Source organism: Cavia porcellus, unplaced genomic scaffold (assembly GCF_034190915.1).
Source record: "Cavia porcellus strain 051 isolate PalLab524CR breed Dunkin Hartley unplaced genomic scaffold, mCavPor4.1 scaffold_32, whole genome shotgun sequence".
Lineage (NCBI taxonomy): Eukaryota > Metazoa > Chordata > Mammalia > Rodentia > Caviidae > Cavia > Cavia porcellus.
The window spans coordinates 41,017,619-41,032,509 of record NW_026947515.1 but is presented as its reverse complement, the minus strand read 5'-3'; the positions used below and the strand labels follow the sequence as shown (position 1 = coordinate 41,032,509).

Below are 14,891 nucleotides of genomic sequence, written 5' to 3'. Positions count from 1 at the left end.
GGCCAAGTAAAAAATAGGAAAAGACGTGCACCCTATAGCATGTGGCCAGGCCACCAAGCAAGAGAGAATAGTAGACTATTATTCTTTTCCTGATTTTGACAATCAAGATTTGTCCAGTAGCATGAGGACAGGCCACCAAGCAAGAGAGAATAATAGACTATTATTCTTTTCCTGATTTTGACAATCAACATTTGTCCAGTTTGGCTTGAATTTAGCTAAATGCTTTTTGGTGTGTTTAAAAAGATGCTCGGGCCATCACCAGAACCCAGGTCTGAGGTACCTGAGGAGGCGGCCTCTTGCACTGTCTCTCCATGAGGGTGGGATCCCAAAGAATGACAAGGAAGCAAGGGGCAGCCTCAGACCACCCAGTGCAAGTCAGGAGTCACCGGCATGGAGGAAACGGGACACACACGCCTGAGGTGTGTGAACTGACAGCAACTGAAATAAAGAAACAGATCGATGAGGTTGTAGAGGAAATCCGATCAGAAGCAATCCCTCAGGATAGAAAAGAAATGACGATATTTTTAAACAAAATTCTCAGCACTTCTGGAGCAGAGATAGATAAAATAGATGATGATAGGATGAGGATGGAAGTTGTGAACGATCAATATCAGAAAGAAACAGGATACATGAAACATTCAAGCAGAGATCTGGGAAGTCAAAAATTCAGTTGAAAACTGAATTTCACTTGAGTCAAACTGAAGACAGACTCTCAGACCTTGAAGACAGGATTGCAGACAGCAATCATGAAAAGAAAGACCTTGAAAACAGCAAAATATCAGGAAATAATAATACAAGGCAGTGCAAAGGAAAAAAAAGATAGGGATAACTGGTGTCAGTGGAAAAACAGGAGCCAACACAAATGACATAAAAAAACTATTTGCAGATGTAATAGCAGAAAATTACCCAACCATGGAAAAAAATTGACATACACATAAATGGGGCAAATAGGACCCCAATTAGCCATAATCAAAATAAATTACACCCTGACATATAATAATCAGGATTCCAGAAGTTTAGCACATGAATAGAATATTATAGGCTGTTGGAGAAAAGAAACAGATCACCTATAAAGGAAAACCCATTAGAATCATGGCAGACTTTTAAACATCATATTGTCTCCATAGGGTAAGAAACTGAAAAAGTAAATAAGAACCAAAATCTACATTAGATATTTTGAAAGAGAAACAGCTCAAAAGTAAAGCCCAACTGGAATGGGTGAAAGGTTAAATGGAGGAAGGAGAAAGGAAAAAAAGTACATATATGATAGCTAAGATAATTATACTGCTGATTTCTCTTAGTTTTTTGAAAAAAACTTTTTGCTTATATTGCTTGATCAATTATGCATGCCTATATCTTCTAATCTGAGCAACTTTGAAGATAATAATATGTAATATATTAGCCACTGTCAATTTCCTATTATCTTGTTTTTGGAATTCTGTATCTTTTGTTTTTATATTTTCCTTTTTAAAATAAAATTAAAAAGTCAAAAGATGATCATATGGTTTTTAAAAATGTTACATTCATATGGTAAACTTTGTTGGTTTTTAAATGTTAAAACTAACCTTGCATTCCTGGGATAACCCCATTTGGCTATGATGTGTTATCTTTTTCTTACATTGTATGGTTTGATGAATTAACATTTTGCTAAGAATTTGTGCATTTGTGTTCATGAGAAGTGCCGATCTGTGATTTTTATAATGTCTTTGATTTGGCCATCAATTTAATTATCTCATAAAATTCATTAGGAAGTGTTCTCTTTCCCTTTTCTTTCTTTCCTTCCTTTCTTCCTTCCTGGCAGCTATTCTTTATGGGAAAACTACCCAACACTTTAGCAAACACAGTGATAAGGTAAATCCTTACACAGTATTTTTAATCTTACACTGTGCTCTCCAGATACAGCTACCTAAGGTATACAGTAGTAAGAGACAGCAGCTACTAGCTGTGAGTTTACTTAAATGCAAGTGAATTAAAATTATAAAAATAACAATTTGGTTTCTTAGCCATATTACTTGTATTTTACGTGTTTATGTGTTTGACTGTATGTAGTCAGATTAGCACAGACATGATATGTGTCTGTCATCATAGAAACTAAAGAATAATATAATCTTAGGCAGAAAGGCTAAGTTTCTTGTTGGTCATATAAATGGTAGCATATTTTTACCAGGGTTATGGTAAAAATTCTATATGTTACAGTTTTAATTTAAAAAGCTTATGTGCTATATTCCTGCTTGCTTGCCAATCTGATTAAGAGAACATGTGGAAGTCATGATTTATTACAAATAGTACTATTAAATTAGCTTTTCTACAAAGTTGTTTTGGGTTGTATTAAATTTACGTGCATCTGTGGAGCTGTATTTATGAGAAAGTTCTCTGTCATGTGAGTTGATGGAGGAATAAAGGGCCCTATCTTGGAGTTATCCCCAAACATGAGCCATCAGTACTCTCAGTGGCCCAGGCTGTGGACTTCAGAAGAAGTATAGAGAAGATGTCTTTGTCGTATGGCACATATTTTGATGATTGTGCAAGCGTGAGACAAATACAGACATCAGATGGAAATCTAGACACTGCCAGCTGATCTCATTTGCTTATGCAGAAAAGTCTTTTGTTTCTGGTTCTCTCTTGGATAAGTCAACAACTTACCATGCTTCAGTGAAGTGCTTTAAACTAAACTTTAAACTGAAATAGTGTGCATAAGATTAAAGCTGGGTGGGACAGTGGATGCCTGTAAGCCTAGCACTCAGGAGAATTCAAAACCAGCCTGAACTACAGAATAAGACCTGCCCCAAGAAGAAAAGAATAGATTAAAATATTGTGTATGTGACACACAGACAGTGAAGCTACACTTGTGACATGATCATGGCTGCATACCATTACTTATATCATCCAAATCCAAAGAAAGTAAAATGCCAGGTGTAAACCCTAACATAAACTGTGGACTCTGGATGATAAAGATGTGCCAGTGTGGCTTCATTTATGTAACGGGTGCACCACTGTGGTGGGGGGTGTTGATGGCGCGGAAGGGGTAAGTTTGTAGGAAATCCCTATACCTTCTGCACAGTTTTGCTATAAAAACATGCTCTAAGGAATAAGATCTAACAAAAAATTTAAAATGCAACAATTAATTCTTAACACCCTTCAAAAATGTAAATTTATTTTGATGGCAGAGGAACATGAAATGTTTAACTTGGCTTTCTTAAATATTTCTCACATCTGCTTATAATAAGATTATAATTTATTCTGGCAATGATTTTACACTTACTAATTGGATGTGCAAGTGATGCAGACTTAAAGAATGTACAGCCTTTAAGTTTTTCCAGTTTAACAGAGAAGCAGGAGTAATTTAGGAAAAGAAAATTTCATCCATCTTGTCATTAGGATTCTGAGCTGAGGTATTTACATAACCTTGAGCAGAATTAGAATTGATTTTTCAGAGGAAGAGCTGAGAAGGCAAACAAGAACCCTGCTCCTAGTTTGCTAATCTTTTCTGTGTCCCCTTCTTAGGAAAAGCATGCATCTAAAAACTCCTGGTCAAATATTTTTAAAGATGTTCATGCAAAAACTGTTGCCATAGAGGCTGAGGTGGGTGGACACGAAAATTCTGTGGCCGAAAGGTGCATATGTGGGCTCTTCTGAGAGACCAAGCTAGCTGAGAAGCCCGCTTGTGCTGGTTCAAGGCCAGGTTGCCTATACTTCTCTGGCCTGGATCTATAGCTAATATAATATCTGCACGTGCTTGTGCACAGGCAACAAAAAGAAAACTTTGAACACTAATCCCTTCCCCTAAGAAACCCTGCATTTCAGGGTCTTGGTTTCTACATTGCAGGAGTACCTTGGGACAACCTCAGGCTGCCAGCACCTTTTTCTGGGTATGATGAAGGCTCTGTGGCTATGACCTTAACTACACTATTCATGTCTATAAATAAGTGCTTTCATCCTCTTTCTTTAGTATAATACAGAATAAAGACCTTTCCTGTAGACCTTCATTCCTTTAAGTCAGGGAGTATGTAAGTAGTCCAGATTCACACATTCCTGCTGAAACCCAAGGACTCAGATCTCTGAGAGTGGGGGGTGGGAACTTCCATTTGGGAAAGGGCCCCCTGGGCACCTGAAGCAGGGCTGCTCTGGGCCCCCAGCCATGTAGCTGGGAGGGAACTTGGGTGGGGGGCAACACCCTTTCTTGAGCAGCTCCACACTGCACTGTTTCCTTCATTTCTCCAGCTTTTCCCAAATCTTTCTTTCACAGGAAGGTGATTTTGCAAGTAGCTTTCATTTGTGAATATAAATTTCTTTATCATATTCCAAAGCAGCTATGAGTTAAAAAAAATTTCTTTATCATAAATGCTAAGAGAGGGCTAGGGGATATATCTCAGCGGTAGACCACTTACCTACCATGTACAAGGCTCTTGGTTTAATTTCTAGTATGATCAGCACACATACCCACACACACACAGAAAAAAGAAAGAAAGCACTAAGCGTGTCAATTTAATAACTTAAGAAGTTAGACAGTTTCTAACTCTGTTGCCCAGATTGGGCAGAGCATTTGGCTTCCCTGTCTGATATCCTGGGCAACATGAAAACCCCATGATTCCTATGCTCAGCTTGACATAGTCTAGCGATTTAAAGTGATTTTTAAGGAAAAAGGAAGGGATGGTAAAGAAAGGGCATCTCTAGCAACATTTCCTCTCTCCTCCCTGGTCCTGCCAGATAAGGCAGTCAGCAAAGCCAGGCGCCCCTTCCTGCGGCACCCCAGTGGGAAGCATGGAATAGGGGTCCCTACTGATGCATTTAACTGGTCTGGTTTTCACCTCTCACTCACATGCTAGACCATTCTGTGAACCCCTCCTGCCTCAGTCACCTTTTCCGGTTCTTTCCTCTCCTATGCTCATTTCTTGTCGGCTTAGCTTTCTCTCTTCCCTAGACCTAAAATCCTCACCGTCCCCCAATGCCACTGCCTTCTCCTCGGACCTTCACGTTGCCATGAATCCTTTTCTCAGACTATTTCTTCTACCTACTGTTTATGTTGTGCTTCACAATCCGGACTCATCACGAGCACTGCCTGCCTGCTGGTTGTCAGACAATGAATGGCAGGACCAGGGATGGAGATGCAGTATGATGTATTGTGATACACTTCTAGTAAGTCTGATGACCAGGCCAGTTTTAGGGACTGTCCTAAAGACTGGGTTTCCTGATGGTATTTTAAAATGAGGATTGCTCTTTTGTCCTTCAAGTTCACAAAGGGACAGAGAAAAAGTCCTAATTACTTCTGAGTTATTGTCACTTTTTGGAAGTTCACCAGATTATCCATTGCTCTCCTTAGCAGACCCTCTAAGCAGATAAAGTCTTAGTTTTGGGCTCCCCTTTCTACACCTCTTAGAAAACCCCTGTCCCTTGTCACCTGTCCTAATCTAGCTATGCTCCGAAGCTCATCAATGCATTTCTCTCCGAGGCCACTCCTTATCTCAAAGGACTATCTTTCCTTTTCTCTTGCCTTCTCTCTATGTGGGCTTGATAAATCCTGCCTTGCCTTATGAGTGGTTGTGTGTTTGTGCCGTCTCCACAATGTCCTTCTGGAAGGGGAAGCTCCTCTTTCTCTTTTGCATCTTCCAGCTCTGAGCGCCGGGATTTGTTTGAAAAGCTCATCAATCAACATTGCTTGAACTGGACTGAAAGGAGAGAAACTCCACTACGGCTCTCATCTTTGCCAAGGCAAGTGATTTGATTCATGACGCAAAACTGCGGTGAAGGTTCTCAGGAGGAACATAAGTGAATGAGTTGGAAGGTTAGTGAGTAAACTGCAAGGATCCAACAAGTTAAGATTGCAGCAAACCTACTCAAGATAACTGCTAATGCATACCTGCTTACCACAGGAATGCGGATGCATACTATGACCCAAAGACTTCATGTACATTTGAGATTATCCTGTGGCATTTTATGTTTCATTTGATGACAAGCGGGTGCAGAACTTGGGAACATTACCAAACAACACCAGTCTCTAACATCCTAGTTCTGCCTCATCTTTTTTCTCATATTTGGAGGAAGAGGAAATTGAAAGATTAAAAGAAAACCTCACTAGCTGGGCATGATGGCACATGCAAGTCAGGCCAGCTACTCAGGAGGCCAGTCTGGGTAATTTAGTGAGACTCTGTCCCCCCTGAAAATTCAAAGGGGTGGAGTACATTTCAGTGATAGACTATCTCTGGGTTTATTTCCCAGCAATGTAAGTAAATAAGCAAACAAAACAAAACGAAAAAACAAAAGTCCCACTGACAGATTTTTCAGTCTGTTTCATAGTTTCTATGTGTCTACATGTGAAAGATCCACAGTTGTTTTTCCAACACACATGATCATGGTTGTGTAACCCAAGAATAATACGTGAAGATACCCCATGTTCCACAGCTGGACTTCCAGAGTTTGTCTGAGCCTTTGTTGTCAGCTACAAAACTGTATTCTTAATTTCTCTCTGTTGAGATTAAAATTCTTTCATATATACATATATATATATATGACTCAATATATATACACATATGTGTCTCAATATATATACATGTATATTGAGACAGGATCTCCTTAAGTAGTTCAGGCTGTTCTTTGAACTCACTATGTAGCCTAGGTTGGCTTTGAACTTGTAGTGATCCTCCTGCTTCAGCCTCCCAAGTGCTGGGATTGCAGGCATCCACCACCATGCCCAGGCAAGTGTTCTACCACTAAACTATATCCCAAGCTCCAGATTACAATTCTTTTTTTTTCATATACCAAAATAAAGGACAGCATTCACTTCATTTTGCTCCTAACAAACAATAAGTTTTCCATTTACTTCTCATTCAGGGAATGAACAATCCTGTCAGGCTCTAATAATGGACATTTTACAACCTCTTTTACAGTAAATTGTTTGAATAATTGCTAGAACACTAGATTCTTGGTTTGCTCAAATGAAATGCTAGAGCTTATGTAATAGCTTGGTTCTTTTAGATAACTGCATGCCCAGACTTTGGGTTTTGGGCATTTAAGTTGCTGTAGAACAGTTGTTTGCCAGGTCCCATGGGTGCTCCTCTTTCTGCTTGTGAGTACAGCTGTGTCCTTTGACAATGGGTCCCTCCGTCCCAAGACCTCCTTTACCTTTAAGCCCAGGTCCAGCTCCCTCAGTGAGCGCTGAATCTCTCTGGTGAGATGGTTCATCCGCTCACATTCCTGCAAGGCAACCACCGTGTAGGGCGTATGCTCCTCCACTTTGCTCAGCAGCTCTGGGATGTTAAACTCATCTGTCACTCGGTCCAGTATTTCCTCCAGCAGAGCCTTGACCTGCCAAATAGCAGAACGGGTTAAGAAGGGAGTGCTGGTTGTCCAGGAGGACTCCACTCATCTTGCATGTGGTTTGAGAGATGCTATCATCCATCACCCTTGCCCTCTGCCCACATCTTCTGGACATGCTTCTGCCTATTTATATAAGTTAACTAGGTCTGAGGTTGAGGACTGACCATGGGATGGATGGACCCTTTACAGGCTGGCCAGTTCTCTGTTATTTCTGTGACCAGCTTGAAGAAAAGAATGGGTGTCGAAAAAATCAGAGGCTGACCCAGTTAACTGCGGAGATCAAACTAGAAAGCTGTAAGCAGACGGTGGCCTAAGATGACACTTGTGAACCGTGTGAAGCTGAAGTGGTTAGAAGCAGTGTTCAGAGATAAGTATGCATAAACTGTGTCTCCACTGAACAATGCGGACTTTTCCGTGTCATTTTCTAGACAATACAGTATAACAAGTATTTACATAACATTTGCATTTTATAGGGTATTATAAGTAACCTGGGGTGATTTAAAGTATTCAAGAAAATGTACAGAGGCTATGTGGAAATATCATGCTCTTTTACATAAGGATTTAAGCATCATGAACTTTGATATCTCATTACCATGTGTGCACGCATGCACGTGTGTGTATGTATATCCTAGAAGCAAACCACTGTGAATACTGATAACACACACACCTTATGCAGATACTAATACACATGCAGCTCTGTGTCTCCGCGAGGCAACACTGTAGATTCTATCCTTAATTTCTGCAGGAGGAACTGCCATCTATCATGTTAACCTTCTCTTTCCCACACAGACTGTCAGCTAATTAGAGCAAGGGAATGAGAACAATCAGGGTCTCACTCCTGGAAAATTGGAATTGAGGTGCAGAGATTTTGGGTTATTTGGGGGCAAGGACTTGGAGGCTGAATCTACCTTTTGGAGTAAATGAACAAGCCCTGGAGGTCTGTCTGAGGGGAAAGAAAAATGAAATGAAGTACAGACGTACTGGGCCATATGGCCAGCAGACCAAGGTGGGGAGATGGCACGGGAGGGAGGACCGGCCCTTCCCGGAGTCTTGAGAGCTGCCTTTGTGCACAGTGTTGTTCTGGTCTGTCATTTGCACCTTCTTCTAGAAACAAGTCTTTATCTCCTTTGGGAAATTACCTTTTCCCTATCATTCTGTGGTACAGTCCCCAACTCTCCGGACCCAAGTTGACTCAATCAGATCATTTTCCTGAGGAGCATGAAAATTTGAGAGCAGTGAGAGGGACATGGAGGTGCCCTGGGAGGCTGCCCATTTTCCTTCTCCCTGGTATCCTAACACCCGTGTGATCTTTGTAGGTTGATTCCTGTGATATGCAATAAGCTACTGCCTGCCTAGTTCAGCTAGATCAGTGTCTGTTGCTTACAACCAAAGAGCCTGGACTGAACTCATACAGTACTGAACTAATGCAGTACTGCTCTGCTTTACTCAAGGGAAGGTGAGCAAGTCATTTAGGCCTCAAATTTTTTTTTCACCTGTGAAAATTTCCAAGAGTGTCTGTCTAGCCAGCTCCCTCTTTCTTGACCCCCAGGGTTGATGCAAAGTTGATGCAAAGACCAAATCAAATAAACTGATGAATGTGACAGCATTTCAAAGCTATAAAGAACTATATAAATGTAGAGGATGATTAATATTTACCTTGCCTCATACTGTTAACATACAATACATTCTCTAGGAAAAGAACTGATGTTAGAAAATGAAACCAGAAACCCATCACCCCATCACAAATGGACCCCTGGTACTGTCATAGCAAAAACTAGAATGGAATTTTAATGGTAATTTTAATGGCTGAAAGCAGCCGCCAGGACGGAAGACAAATGGCTAAATTTATATCATATTTCCATCTGGAAATGGGATTTTAAGAAACTGCCTTGTATCAGTAAGTTGCCATTTGGATGTTACAAAAAGAGGAAAAGGTAGTCTGGATGTATTGTTCCAAAATACACCAAATATGGGGATGCAGAGGTGCATCCTGTCTGTGATCAGGCTAGCAAGGGTTTGGAGACCTGAGGAGGGAGAGAGTGGAGAGGAAAGACACTGGCTGCAGAACACACAGAATTGTCGGTGACTCAGGGAACTCCAGCGGCCCCTTCAGGTAGGAGGAGTAGGGTGCAAAGGATGGGATTACTTTATTTCTGCAGGCAACCACTTTGGCTTCTTTTCTTTTGGAAAAGCAATACATAGCAGAAAAATCACTACAGATATATAACATGAAAAGCAAGACCTTCCCACAATTTTGACTCTTCCCCCAAAGGGGAAAACATTGTCAAACTGTTCATTTCTTGGCGTGCATTCCTGCAGAGGTCTTTAACAAACATAGCTCTGTCTCCTGATCACCCGTCTATACATCCACCCACAACTATCTCGGTTCTCATCTATTTTTATACTTAAAAAGCTCTGTGGATTTGTCCACTGCCCATTATCTGTTTGCAAATAGGTTCTCCTAGTTTGTCTTTGACTTTGTTCATGGTGAATTTTGTTTTGCACATGTTTTAAAGATTTTAAGCTATCACATTTCCTAATCTTTTCCTTCACAAATTCTGAGGTTTTTTTTTTAAAGTTTAAAAATATCTTCCTTGTAAGATTATAAAGACCTTTACCCCAGCTGACCTTCAGGGCTTTTGTTTCAATACTTGAGCCATCTGAAATACACCTCGTAAAAGGAGCAAGGGAACCTGCTTTTTCTCCAAACGACTGCACTAGGTGCTCAGCACTGAATAGACACAGTATTGAAGGACTTTAAATGGGAGGGGTTGTCTCCTAATTAAGGGATAGAAGAAGAAATAAATCCAAGGGGACCATGGAGCCCCGTGCTATGCACTGAACTGTGTGGCCTCTAATTTGAATGTGGAAGACTTAAAGCCCAGGATCTCACAATATGACATTACTTGAGAATGGGCCTTTGAAGAGATGATTATTAGGATGAGGTCATGAAGGAGACCCTAGTTTAATCTTTCTGGTGTCCTATAAGAAGAAGAAATTTGGATACAAAAAAGAGACAAGAGAGGCCACACAGAGACATGGTGGAAAAGTGTCCATTTGTAAAGGCAGAAGAGGGGTCTCAGAGGACCCTGAAGCAAACCACACCTTCTAGCCTCTAGAATTACGAGAAAATGCATTTCCTTTGTTTAAGCCACTTACTCTTGGTATGTTGCTATGGGAGCCCAAGCAGACAAATGTAGCCAGGTGCTCTGCCTGATGAGATGCATCTGCCTGGTGTAGATGCACCTGACAAAGAGAGACACAAGGAGCCAAGAGGCAGCTCAAACTCAGGCCATTATATAAGTCCTTGGCATCCCAGAAAGAAAATCTAGGCTTGGGCGAAGATTGTGGAAGACTGTTAGCTGTCTCCTTCCTAACTCCCCCATCTTCCAACTCTTTATGTCTTCTACCTAGGCACATTGAGCTGAGCCCTATACTTAAATCCCCAGCTGCTCGCCACGGAGATGTGGATTTGAGAATAGATTTGAACCAAAAGTAGGGGGAGTGTGCAGCCTCTCGGTCCTTTATTACCTACCAAATGATAAAATATTCACTCTGGGCTTTGGCTCTTGGCCTCCCATCTTGAGATGGGAAATAATAAAGCTCACAAGATTTTGGGAGTGATTTGAAAGACACTTCCATGGTGAGCCACCCACACACAGCACAATTGCACATACACCCTATAACCTGCACCGTCATCCCACATGGTACTGTGTGCAGCAAATAACAACAATTCATGTCATTTTTGGAAACACACACACACACACACAGACACACACAATTTCTTGATTTAGCTAGGAGAAGGGATAGGTAAATGGCAAGGATTAGAAGCTGTTTTGAATTTTATCTGCAAAGTCCTAAAGCTGTTTTTTATATAGTCAACCTTCTTCATTTTTAGAGATAAGAATTCTTTTATTTCTGGGTGGTTCCGATTATTTGTTTCATTTTATTCTCAAATTATATCCTTACGAAATAGTGGAACAGGCTGAGTAGTGTGAGTTAAAGCAACTTGAATCATTACCAGTTTGGGGACCTAACTCCAAGTGTCAGAAGCAATTTTTCCTTTCTTTCTTTCCTTCCTTCCTTTCTCCCTTCCATTCTCCTTTTTTCCTCTTTCTCCCTCTCTCCTTCTTACCATCAATAATACGCCCAGTCATAATTTCTAGCTCTCTGGCTCAGTCTTAAGCATAAAAAATCGAGAGCCACCATTCGGATCACACCTTTAGTACGAATCAACTTCTAAAAATCAGTCCACATTCTAAGTTTGGTGACCAACCAGGGTTCCTAACTCTTAATCTTACAAGGATGCTTCCTAAAAAACCTAACAGTCCTGTATCTCAAAGTAAAGGAACGCAGGCAGTGGTAGGAGAGAAGGGCGGACTGGTGGACACACTCCTTTTGGAAGTTGAATTAGCCTGTCTTAGGAGAAATTCCACAGAGCTGTTTCAGTCTGGTGACCTATTGTTTTTCTGCTCTGTGCTAACCTTATACCTGGAGCAGAGCATCTGTATTGCCTTCTGTATTGTCCTCAAACTCAACCTCACCTTAGTCTGCATTTCTACTCCGTAACTTCCCTACACCTTCCTGAAACCTCAAGAGATCCACGTTTAGGAGCACTACATCATGCGTCCAGAGACTGGCTAGAAGTCATCCACACAAAGAGCAAGCCTTTTCATTAAGAGAAGTGTGTTTATCCAAATGCACCTCTAGCTGCTGGGAGCGGGTGGAGGTGTATAAAAGCATCTTTGCATCCATCACTCCTTATTATGCCAAATAATTATGCAGTCAGTGTTAAGGTTCCCAAACTACAACTGTTTAACCCTGACCTTCCCACTCTTTGGCAGACAAACTGAATAAAAACTGACTTTGGATGAAATGGCACAGTCAACCCCAACTTGTGAGTCCCCCAAAATGTGAGGGACTTCTTACATTTAACCAGAGGTTCTGCATTTTGGCATGGCTGGACAGGGAGGGACTCCTGCAGGTGAGGGCCAGCATCTGAAGACTGGCTGCTCAGTGCATGGTACCCATTGAGTACCGGAAATGTTGTCATTCAGAAGAGTGGCCATCTGCAGTCCTGGGGCTCCCCGGAGCCAGCCCAGAGAACCCCTATTACATACCTTTTCTTCTCTTGCACTGCCAGCTCCGTCCATATCTTGGCTGTCCCGAGGCTGCAGCTCCAGTACTGTGTGGAAGAGTTTTTCTGAGGTCTGAGTCAGGAAACCAATCTCGGCATTTGGGTGGAGGCCGTAGAGGTAGGGCGACTCCGGGGGCAGCTTGGAATCGATGTACTGAAAGCAAGGGTTCGCTCGCTTAGCCAGTGACCAGGGCACCTCTCCTGCCTCCTGTGGCCTCTCCTCCCTGTGGGGCTCTCCAGGGACCACCGCTCAGTGAGCGGACTTCAGCCTGTGTGCCCGTGTGCACCCCCAGCCTGTGGCTGGCACCATCTGTCTGCCTACACCATTCCAGTTTCCCAGCTTCTGTATTCATTGTAGCTGTGTCTTTTTTTTCAGGAATCTTGGATGACCTTATGCCTGTTGATTCATAGCCCTGCAGGACTTTTCTCAGCTTATCAAAAATATGAGTCCTTCCCTGGTATTTTTTATACAAACTCTTCTGGGATGCCAGCTCTTTCCTTTTTATTTTATTTTATTATTTATATACTTATTTAGTTTTTTTGAGACAGGTTTCACTATGTGGTTCAGGCTGGCCTCGGGCTCACTTTGTAGCCCAGGCTGGTCTTGAACTCACAACGGTCCTCCTGTCCCAGTCTCCCGAGTGCTGGGATGACAGAAGTGTGCCACCGCGCCCGGCTTTCCCTCTCCTTTTAAAATTCTTTTTCTGTATATCCAAACCAGGGATGATACACCTAAACACACACACAGGACTCTGTATGCAAAATGAGCATGTGATCTGGGCTGCAGCGTGAGGGAACCTGGCCAGAAACTGAAAACCTCATGCCTCTGACGAAAGACAATGAAACAAAAATTTTAAACAGTGAATCATTCAAACAACACATCTCTTTGGTCAGTTCTAAGGACCATAATCTGCTCTGCCTGAATAACTCTACCCAGCTTGTCAGGGTCACTTTTTCCTCTGAATGTTTTGAGTATTCCATAATTCTTTTTATGATGGAAAGAAAATATTACCCAGGTTAAGCTCCTAACATGATTCTGATGATTTTGTGATGTTTTTAACATCTAATAGAAGTGAAGGCCAATTTGCATGATTAATTTTATACTTTCTCCAGGACTCCTGGCACTACAGGACCCTTGGCAGGGAAGTGTAACTACTCATTAACTGAAAGATTGAAGAGAGGTACTAAGGAAGGAAACATCACCTTGGATATTTGGAAATGTGCAAAACATGTCACTACTGTTGATAAGACAATCAGACCTATGTGAGGCTGTTTCTCACTTTGTCAAATAATTTGTTGTGGACACTAGGGGATGCTCTTGAACTATTTTCCTGGGCAGTACCTTTAAAAGTAATTTAATTCCTCTTGCTTTCTTTAGCATCTGACTTTAAACTTCTGATCATAGGTATGGATTTTTCTGGATCAAACAACTTTATGACTAATCCTTTTAAGTTTTATGAATTAAAATTTTTTAAAGCTTGTGGTTAATATTTCAGTGGCTGTTATTTCTTTTAAGTTTCATGTAAGCTTTGGTAAGTTTAAATTTTTTCAAGCATGTTCAAAAGTCCAGCAAGAAATTTTTTTGAGAAATTATCTTTCAGTCTATTTTTCATAGCAGATTCAATAGCCAAAGCTGAATGCTTTAGAAATACTCATATCAATAGTACATGAGATTTGCGGACCTCGAGGGGAGAGAAAAAGGATTCACCAAGAAGCAAGCCAGCTCTGAGAACCGGCTCCATGAGCAGGCTACCAGTGGTGGGGTGGGTGGGGGGACATCCAGACCCCAGCCTTTTCCCATGAGTCAGTGCCATTTGCAGACTGCAGGGAGAAAGAACAAGAATTCATCAAGAAGCAAGCCCTCCTTGTGAACCATGCCACGTGTGGGCCACCAGCAGTGGGGGGACAGTCGGACCCCAGTCCTTTCCGGCTTGCTGGCTAGCAAACAGGAAGACCCACTCCCCCCTGTCCCCTCTAAGCAACCGGCTGGGCTGAGCAGGAGAAACACAGGCTGTAATGGTAGCTGTTGAAGTGAAATGTAATTTGATGCTTGTGATGTTTGGTGTTCACTGACCTTGCAGGTCTAGGGCCAGTTGTCTGATCATCTGTTCAGAGGATCGTAGTAAGCAGTGTGGCATCTATGGGGATCTCCTTCTGAGGGTTGTATCCAGTGTTAATTCCCCGTTAGCTGGTTTTGAAGTCCTGTATCATTTTCATTGTTTGGTTGGGTTGAGTTTTATTCTGTTTTTTGTTTGTTTGTTTGTTTGATTTGCTAAATCTGATGGCACGAGCAGCTATTTCAAAGATAACAAGATACCTTATGGTAGCCATTTTGGATTTACTATTGTCTTTTTTTGAAGTTCTTTATTGCATTCATTATTTTGTTTTTATTGGTTCTATTCTGTTCTGTTGATTTTTACTATGTCTGAAGGTATCTACA

At 41.5% G+C, this 14,891-nt stretch overlaps 1 protein-coding gene across 2 annotated transcripts in view; it reads right to left on the bottom strand.

Moving 5' to 3' along the window:
* The window catches only part of Dnah9 (dynein axonemal heavy chain 9), a 365,933-nt gene that overhangs the window by 7,845 nt on the left and 343,197 nt on the right, over positions 1-14,891 (bottom strand). For both annotated transcript variants that reach the window (XM_063242417.1, XM_063242418.1), the window contains exons 66-67: positions 12,435-12,605; positions 7,120-7,302 (exon numbers count right to left, since the gene is read on the bottom strand). In XM_063242417.1, coding sequence (XP_063098487.1) covers positions 7,120-7,302; positions 12,435-12,605 — 354 coding nt within the window. The remainder of the gene's footprint in view (positions 1-7,119; positions 7,303-12,434; positions 12,606-14,891) is intronic.